Here is a 10,354-nt window from a genome sequence, read left to right on the forward strand (position 1 = left end):
ACACACACTGCCCCTGCCCCTAAACCTACCCATCACACACACACACACACACACACACACACACACACACACACACACACACACACACACACACACACACACACACACACACACACACACACACACACACACACTGCCCCTAAACCTACCCATCACACACACACACACACACACACACACACTGCCCCTAAACCTACCCATCACAGGAAGCATTCTGCATTTTTACTTTCTCATAAAAACTCCTCCTGTGTGATTTATAAGATGTTTTCCTCATGGGGACCAAAAAATGTCCCCACAAGGACGAGGATTTCGGATATTGCCATCTTTGTGGGGACATTTTGTCCCCATAACATAGGGATTACCAGGCCGCACACACACACACACACACACACACACACACACACACACACACTGGGCAGCGTGATGGGGCAGAGTAACCGTCTTTTAGATGCTTTTATTTTAGTCAAAACAGCACTGACTACGCCCTGTGGTAAACCACCAGGGGTGTGTGTGTGTGTGTGTGTGTGTGTGTGGGACTTCAGCCTGAATGCACACACACTCATGGGGACTCGTGTCACCGTTAGACCCTAAAGTCCCCATGAGGAAACACACTTAAAAATCACACAGAATGTTTTTTGTCTGAAAATATTAAAATACCTGTAGTTTTATGTGTGTGCTTTTGTATGTCTGTGCGTGTGTGTGTGTGTGTGTGTGTGTGTGTGTGGGGGGGGGGGGTTGTGTTAGTGTGTGTGTTTGTGTGTGCACGTGTGAGCATTTGTGTGTACATGTGTGTGTGTATGTGTGCGCGTGTGAGTGTGTCCATGTGTAAGGGTGTGTGTGTGTGTGTGAGCATTTGTGTGTAAATGTGTGTGTGAGTGAGTTTATGTGTGCATGTGTGTGAGCATATGTGTGTATGTGTGTGCTTGAGTGTACGTGTGTGTAAGTGTCTGTGTGTTTGTGTGTAAGTGTCTGTGTGTTTGTGTGTGTGTATGTGTTTGTCTCTCTGAGTGTGTAAGTTTGTTTGTGTGAGAGAGTGTGTGTCTGTGTGTTTGAGTGTGTGTGAGTATGTCTTTGTGTGTGTGTATGTGTGTGTGTGTGTGTGTGTGTGTGTGTGTGTGTGTGTGTGTGTGTGTGTGTGTGTGTGTGTGTGTGTGTGTGTGTGTGATGTAGATTAAGGTGCAGTGTAAGGGGATATAAAATACGGTTTGCACAGTATAAAAAACATTATGCCTATAGAATGACCCCATATTTTACAAAAACAAACGTGTGTGTGTGTGTGTGTGAGAGAGAGAGAGAGAGAGAGAGAGAGAGAGAGAGAGAGAGAGAGAGAGAGAGAGAGTTCTGATAACATCTGGAATCAACGCGACGCGACAAAGCGAGAAAGCTGATTTTAACGCGATGTAATGTGATAGTCCCCGCCCACTTCATGACGCAACCACGCTGTCATCCAATCAGCGCACGAAAAACCTTTCCAGACGCCTCCCCCTCTCTCGCGTTTGAGCTGTGCGTTCGCGGCGCGCGCTGCTCAGTCCGGTGAGTCACCGACACTGTTGGATTAACGTGCAGACACCGAGAGAGAGAGAGAGACGGTGGCGAATCGCGAACGGAAAAACGGGAACGAGCTGCGAGCATGGCGGTCGAAGAGGAAGGTCTACGGGTTTTCCAGAGTGTCAAAATAAAGATCGGTGAGTTCTGGCGCGAACGAGCGCGAGCGTTATTAATGCGCGAGACCACTTTCCACATTCTGACTGGAATCGCACGGTCGCGCGCACTGTCTATTGTGAGGAGAATGTGTGGATTTTCACACAAAATGCTGTAATTAATGTATAATAACCTCATTCAGATGTCAGTGGAGATGTATTGTCGTATCAAAATGTAAAAATGTATTTGTTTGAATGACGCCTCGGTTTAGTTTAAAGTCTAAATAGCTGCACATCCAGATGCGCGGAAACACGATATTTTTCTGTTATTTGTGTGTTTTTGTGTGTGTTTTTCATCCATATATCAGTTCCACTGTGTGACACAACACATTTATCTTCTTATTTAAGATTTGTTATGTTTGTAAACCCAAAAACGTCCAGTTGTCTTGTCGTGATTGACCGCTGTTGTAACGGTTGCGATACAACGTTCACCTAACCGTGTTTTTTATACTCACAATATTCCTTAAATGTTTATTTTTTTAAGGTTACAAGAAGGTTAACACTCATTAAGTAACGTTACACATAACAGTATATGGATGTTCAGAAAATGACGGGAACGTTTTCTCAATGTTGTGAGAATGTCCATCAAGTCCAAGTCATGATAACGCGTATTAATTATTAATAATAATGTTATTATAAGGGTTTTATCTGAACGTTTACACACAGAACATGTGTGAAGGCTGTGGGAACGTTCCCTGTGTGTGTGTGTGTGTGTGTGTGTGTGTGTGTGTGTGTCATTCCAGCTGTGGATGTTTAGAAGGAGCAGAACATTTTTAGCACTAAACTCATAAAATGGGGTGCATCTGAAATCATTTATACAAGTAAAACTTGCGTATGAAATCATTCTTTCCTTGTGGATCAGAAACTCATGTGCTTTTCCCCCTGGATAGACAGACAGACGGTCAGTCATTATGAGTTCTTCTCAGTTTGACTGATGGAAACACGATAAACACTGAGAAGAAGATTTCAGTTTCACTCCACATCACATTAGAAACTTACCTTTGTGTTGCCAAAGTATTGACTGCCAAAAATCCTGCTTTTGTAAATCAAATTTACGGCATTAAACCTGGAAACTCTTCTATACTAAGTCATATATGAGTTGAAAAGTCATAACTATTACATATAAAGTCAACATTTTACTTGGAAGTCAAAATTATGACAAACAAACAAGTATTTATGAAATGAAAAGTTAAAATTATGACAACTTATGATTCTGACTTGGAATTCATAGGAATGACATACAAACTCATATTTTTTAGATGAAAAGTCAACGATTATGAATTAATTATGTTATATGTTATAATTTCAACTTTTATGTCAATAAGTTCAACTTTAATCTCATAGATATGACGTAGTATGTCATCATTTAGGCTTTTATGTTGTTATTATGACTTGCCAAAGCGGATTTACTGAGTGTGGCGGAAATGACTTCCTCTCCAAAGCGTTTCTGTGTGTGTGTGTGTGTGTGTGTGTGAGTGAGTGAGAGAGAGAGAGAGAGAGTGTGTGATGGATACGTGCAGGGGCAGTGTGTGTGTGTGAGTGTGTGTGTGTGTGTGTGTGTGTGTGTGTGTGTGTGTGTGTGTGTGTGTGTGTGTGTGTGTGTGAGTGAGAGAGAGAGTGTGTGTGTGTGATGGATACGTGCAGGGGCAGTGTGTGTGTGTGAGTGTGTGTGTGTGTGTGTGAGTGAGAGAGAGAGAGAGAGAGAGTGTGTGTGATACGTGCAGGGGCAGTGTGTGTGTGTGAGTGTGTGTGTGTGTGTGTGTGAGTGAGTGAGAGAGATAGTGTGTGTGTGATGGATACGTGCAGGGGCAGTGTGAGTGTGTGTGTGTGTGTGTGTGTGATGGGTAGGTTTAGGGGCAGTGTGTGTGTGTGTGTGTGTGTGCATGTGTGTGTGTTGTCGTTCTCTTCCTTCATCTCTCTGTTCTAGCACACACATGTATGAAGTGAATGGGTGTGTGTGTGTGTGTGATGGGTAGGTTTAGGGGCAGGGGCAGTGTGTGTGTGTGTGTGTGTGTGTGTGTGTGTGTGTGTGTGTGTGTGTGTGTGTGTGTGTGTTGTCGTTCTCTTCCTACATCACTCCTGTTCCACTTCCAACTCACACATGTATAAAATGAATGGGCGTGTGTGTGTGTGATGGGTAGGTTTAGGGGCAGTGTGTGTGTGTGTGTGTGTGTGTGTGTGTGTGTGTGTGTGTGCATGTGTGTGTGTGTGTGTGTGTGTGTGTGTGTGCATGTGTGTGTGTGTTGTCGTTCTCTTCCTTCATCTCTCCTGTTCCAGCACACACATGTATGAAGTTAATGGGTGTGTGTGTGAGAGAGCTGTTGTCATTGAGTTGTTTTCGACTCAGATTAAAGCAGAACACACACACACACACACACACACACACACACACACACACACACACACACAGTCTAATCTAATCTCTGTATGGCACAGTAAACGCGCTGTGTTTGGCTCCGAGCGTCAGCCTCTTCATTTCCATATGGACACATTTATACGAGATTTAAATATCACACAAACATCAGTTCTTGAACAGAAATAATGACCCGTGCAGAAGACCTGATCTCTGCTGTGGCAATACATGAGTGTGAGAACACACACACACACACACACACACTTCACCTGATGAAACCCGGAGTGCGAGTGTTTCCTCACACGTCCCTGTGTTGAGGACAGTTGGGTATTTTTAACCCGATTGCTTCACCAGCGTTTGTGCTTGAGTTTTGCATGTTTTGGAGAAGTATTCACACAGCGAAAGGAACCCGGGGGAGATCTGTGATGATCGGTCGTCTCACACACACACACACACACACACACACACACACACACACACACACACACACACACACACACACACACACACACACACACACATGTTGGTCTATGTGGTTTACAGGGACTCTCCATAGGCGAAGAATGCGTCATGAAGAGGAAAATAACATGCGTCGCACTGGACTATAAGTCGCATTAGGGCAGAAGCAGAGCGGGAGCCGCGCGCGCTGTGCATAAAAAGAAACTTGTGAGGGGCTGGCGAAAAGCAGAGGTTACTTTAACTGTAATGAAGAAAAGAAAAAAGCGAATCGCGGACTGAAAGCAAGATGGCCAGAGCTGAAGGGACGAGTCCACAGATGCTTGAACTCTGCCGGGAGAGGCTCAGCCGCGCGAGTCAAACGCTGTGGGAATCGATCTCCGCTGCATATTTTACTTCATGCCCTAATCATGACGGCGCCCTCGCGGCCACTCGCATTGCTCGTGAACTGGAGCGCATCTCATCCTAATTTAACGAAACTCAGCGTACGCCTCACAGACATGAAATATATCTTAAGAAAGCTTGAAATGACTTTTAACAATTTAAAACGAAAAGAAATAGGCTACTCTCTGATTGTGTAATCCATGATGTGCATTTCTCTCTATAGGCGCGTTCACTACGGAGATGGCGATCGTCAAATTAATAAACTAAAAATAATAACCCTGACGCACACTATGGTTAACCGAGTATTAATGGGATTAATGGGATGGGAACGCTAGATGAGATTCGTCTGATATGAGGTAAAATAACATAAATACTGCTGTGTTTCTCTCAGAAACCGATCGGTTCGTGTCTTAAGACATCAGTGTGTCGTCAGGAGCAGCAGGGTTTTGTGCACGTTTTCTAAGCATGTTATTTTTGTTTGTTTGTTTTACTCTCATTGAATTGTTCCCCATTCACATGCATTATATGATATTATATTATATACACACAGCAACGGTTGAGTTAAAAATCTTCATTTGTGTTCTCCTGAAGAAACAAACACACCTATGATGCCCTGGGGGTCAGCAGATAAACGTCACAGGCTCATTTAGGGGTCAACTATCCCTTTAAGTTGTGGCTGATGCTTCATATATGGAGTTTCCTGACGGAGCTTGTGTCTAAAAGAAACGTTTTCGGCTTTAGAGGTTTAGAGGGAGCCACCAGGAAACAGGAAACTGCTTCGGATCACTTCCTGATTTGGCTGGAGGATCTGCAGAGCTGCTTGTTTTTCCATATATTCTTGGGAAGCAGCGGGATAATGCAAACCAGATGGAAGCGCGACTGACACTGAATTTCACTCGCACTCATTCGCTCTGACCTCTCCCGATTATATTGGGATGATTAATCTAATCACGCATATGGAAAACCAGGAAAAACATGTTGACTAGTCAGCTGGGTAATGTAAAAAGGTTTCTACACTGCAAAAAAAGCTTTTCTTACTCAGTATTTTTGTCTTGTTTCTAGTCTAAATATCTAACAATTCTTAAAACAAGATGTATTTACTAGACAAGCAAAAGTAATTGTCTTGTTTTGGGAAAAATAACTCAAAATGAAGAGAGTTTTTGCTTAAAATAAGATAAATAATCTGCCAATGGGGTGAGAAAAATAATCTTGTTTTCTGTTTGAATTAAGATTATTTTTCTCACCCGATTTAAGAATTGTTAGATATTTAGACTAGAAACAAGACAAAAATACTGAGTAAAAAGAGCATTTTTTTGCAGTGAGAATAGACGTGTGTATGTGTGTGTGTGTGTGTGTGGTGTTGCAGTCATACAGTGGTTTTTCAGACGTTGATTTGCGGATGAAAGAGGTCAGGGGTGAGTTTATGAGTAATGAGCTTCCAGACGTCTGACCTCTAATGACTCTAAATTGCTTTATTATAGTTTTTGCCCGTTGCTTGAACACATTTTGCAAAACTTTGCTCGCTGTGCCAAAACTTTACACACACGTAAACATGACACAACACTGGGAAATATACCGTTCACATCTGTGTCAAACTGAAACTGCTATCAAAACCTAACATTCCTTAGTCATGACTAAATGACACACACTTGCATCATATGGACACACTTTCAGATCAGGGGGAACACACTCGTCTACTTTATATAAAACACTGCAGTCTTTAATTTTCACTGTTTTTATTCAGTTCAGCGGTTAGCATTCTGTGAAGCAATGCAACACTTACGGTTTCTGTTCTTTTTTACAACAAAGGTTTTCACAACAGGGATGGACATTAACTTTTTTGTCCACCGGCCACTGTGGCTGGAGGATTTCAAACTCTACCAGCCACTCCATGTTTTTACCAGCCACCTTCTTGTTTTTAACCGACAATGTGTAACTGCACGTGAAAATTAATACTGCAAGCTCTACAATACTTAAGCTCTTTATTTAATCTCAAGTCTCAATGAAATACTGACATTTTCTCTCTCTCTCTTATACACACACAAACCATGAACTGATAGACATTTCATTAAATGAGTAGGGCTCTGTGCTCTGTGCGCTTTTTTTTCTGCCTGGATGTGGCGTTTGGATGATTCGTGATCTTTTATGGCTTCCAGTTTTAGGTTTTTAGTCCCAACAATGAAACTATTAGTTTTGGCATCTCCGGAAGCGTGTTGACGACACACCGAGCAGAACATTGTCAGTAGGGACGCACAGAAAAAAAAAATCTTGGCCGAAACCGAAACACCAAAAAAATTATGCCAACTATTAGTCCCATTGCATTTATGGCTAATGCTGTGACTGTGTAACTTTACTAAAAATCAAGGCATTGCGATTGCATAAATTAATATTAAAGTTTCAAATATTAATCAGTTACAAATTATGCAAAAAAAATTTAGCACATTGCAACAACCCACAGTATAAAATACAATTCAAACTAAAATGTTTAACTTGACCTCACTCATGTGTGCATTAAATAATAGCTAATGTACAGGTCTAATGGCCTGCAGAAAGGTACAGAAATTCAATAAAGTAATCAAATGTAAAATAACTGCATATTTTAACTGGTTAAATTAAAGATTAATCCTTATTAAACTTACAAAAGCTATTCAAGAGCAGTGAGTGATGTCCTTTTGTTTGACATTAAACAGACAGCAGTAAAGGCGACTGCCCCTTTAAGACCTAGTGCAGCGATATGCTCTTCTTTCTCGACTGTATAACGTTCACTTGAGGCATATTCAGACTATGTCTGCTTGGATACTCATCAAGATGGACATGTTGACATACTTCTTGTGTGAGTTTGTCCATTTAAGCGCAAGACTTGAAAGAGAACTCAATATTTGCGCGCTGTGAGACGAGTGCGCGATCTCGGATGATGCGCAGTGACGGATCTTCTTTCAGCGCGCGCGAGTTCGTATTCGCGTCTTCTGGCACTACATCCGGGTAATGACGGCGAAAACGACTGGTCATATTCGGACATACGGCCGCACTCGCATGCATTGAACAAAGTTTACAAAGAGGGGAAACAGTATGCTATTTTTATTTACCCGCCACGGTGGCCGGTAGGTGAAGCGAGTTTACCCGCCACAACTCAAAATCACCCGCATTTGGCTGTTTGCGGGTGCTAATTTCCATCCCTGTTTCACAACAACCAAAAATGAAAGTACTGAAATGTTACAAATGACATAATACTGTACATCTCAGTACTATACTTCACACTACAGTACAATCTCAGTGGTGCAGTGCTATGTGCTGTACTGTATGTTACACAAAACTACCTTTTTTGTTACGAAAAGAGCACTAGCCAACTTGCAATACAGTAATGTGATACGGTATGTAGATACAGATACAGTCTGGAATGGAGAGTCGCTGTTTTCAGTCTGAATGTCCTTATGATGGATGAACTGTGAACCGGCTTAGACGTGGAGGACTCTCTGCCCAGAGCCATGACTTACCACATCAACCCCTAAAGTTGCTCTAATATCATCTGAAATATTGTTCTGTGTGCCTCTTTGACCATCTCTCTCTCTCTCTCTCTCTCTCTCTCTCTCTCTCTCTCTCTCTCTCTCTCTCTCTCTCTCTCTCTCTCTCTGTTGCATGCTGGGAGTTTGTGAGAGTGGTGGTGGTGGTGAGAGCTGCTGTGCTGTGTGAGTTTCTACTTTTTTTACCTTTTCCTTTCCTTTTCCAGAAAATACATGGTTTAGAAAGCAAATTGTAAATAACTATAGGTTGGTGTGTGTGGTAGAATGGCGTCTCTTGATGAGGCGCCGCCATTATCACTACGTAATGGTTTTAGGTGTGTTCCTGAGAACTACGCCACAGTAGAAGATGTGTTAATCGCGGTTGGGGATCAGATAGGTCATGAGAACATTGTATCTGCATCACGAATGAATCAGGCTGTTGTGGTATTCTTGAAGGAACAAAACTTAGTGAATCGTTTAATAGTAACTGGCCTTACTATCAAAGAAGCTTTTGTGCAACTTTCTCCGCTGTATACATCGACAACGAAAGTAACAATTTCAAATATCCCGCCTTTCGTTTCTAATGACGTTTTGCAACGTGAGTTGACGCGTTTTGGAAAAGTGGTTAGCCCCTTTAAAACGGTTGCGCTTGGATGTAAACATCCGGCTTTGAAACATGTTGCGTCTTTTAGACGTTATGTTTACATGGCGCTAGAATCACCTGAGAATACACTTGACATTAACTTTCGTGTGAAACACGAGGGGAGATTATATATGGTGTATGCGACTACTGGCAGCATAAGATGTTTCGAGTGTGGAGACATCGGACACAAACGCCTTATGTGTCCACATAAGAAACCCGCTGCAGACAACGCGGTAGGATCGGAAGATGAGTGCGCGAATAACAGCGTCGACGCGGCTCAAGATGAGGTTGTTCCACTTGTTGAGGTGAGTGATGTCAGTTCGTGCGCTGTGTTACCGGCTGTTGGCACTGAAAATGATGATGCTGTAGCTAATGTGATCCCAAACATGTGCGTAACTGATGTAGATTCTGCTGTTCATACTGATGAAGAGGTAGCTAGTACAAGTGGCACTAAACAGTTGGCAAGTGAAAGTAGTGGAATGAAAGAATCGTTTTCAGCCGTCTTGAATAGTGAGGAAATGGATGCGGAGGAGGAGGAGGAGCAGTCTGATGATGCGGAGTCACAGGTTTCTATGTGTGAAAATGATGGTAATTCACAGGGGTTTGTGTTTAACGCATCTCAGGCAGTTTTTTCAGGAGGTTTCAATAAAGATTCTTTGTATGGGTTGGAGCAAATTAACAGTTTTTTGGATGAAACGTATGGGAAACAGATTAACATACATGACTTTTTCAGTGATGTAGATAAATTTGCTCAATCTGTTATTTTTTATCAGAGGACTGTTGGAGTTGAGGAACTTAGTGAGAAGAAGCGTTTTCGTCTGAAAAAGCTTCTTACCACTATAAGAAAGGGTAAAGTAACGAATAAAAGAAAGAACAAATCAAATCGCAAATAATCATGTATCACACGGTGTCTTTCCTTTGCTTTTCTATAATGCTTTGTTCTCTGTTTCCCATCTTAATATTTTGTATGGAGGTTTTGAGGATAGGCTCTTTAAACATTAATGGTGGGAGGGATAGTGTAAAGCGTGCTATAGTCTATGAAACAATTGAACAGAAAAGGCTTGATATTGTGTTTCTCCAAGAAACTCATAGTGATATAGTGAATGAAATTGAGTGGAATTTGTGGTGGAAGGGAGAAAAAGTGCTCAGTCATGGTACAAATTTAAGTAGAGGGGTGGGCATTTTTCTCTCATCAACCATAAAGGTAGATATTATAAGTACAGAGGAACCAGTGAAGGGTCGTTTGTTGGTAGTCAAAGCTAATATTCAAGGAATGCTAGTTTTTCTGATAAATATCTATGCACCAACAGTAGGACAG

The 10,354-nt window shown here is 42.0% G+C and overlaps 1 protein-coding gene across 2 annotated transcripts in view; it reads left to right on the forward strand.

Moving 5' to 3' along the window:
* Positions 1–1,498: 1,498 nt before the first annotated feature.
* The window catches only part of rasa3 (RAS p21 protein activator 3), a 60,239-nt gene continuing 51,383 nt past the window's right edge, over positions 1,499–10,354 (forward strand). For both annotated transcript variants that reach the window (XM_067442315.1, XM_067442316.1), the window contains exon 1: positions 1,499–1,685. In XM_067442315.1, coding sequence (XP_067298416.1) covers positions 1,631–1,685 — 55 coding nt within the window. In that variant the 5' untranslated portion in view covers positions 1,499–1,630. The remainder of the gene's footprint in view (positions 1,686–10,354) is intronic.

Source organism: Pseudorasbora parva, chromosome 4, assembly GCF_024679245.1.
Source record: "Pseudorasbora parva isolate DD20220531a chromosome 4, ASM2467924v1, whole genome shotgun sequence".
Lineage (NCBI taxonomy): Eukaryota > Metazoa > Chordata > Actinopteri > Cypriniformes > Gobionidae > Pseudorasbora > Pseudorasbora parva.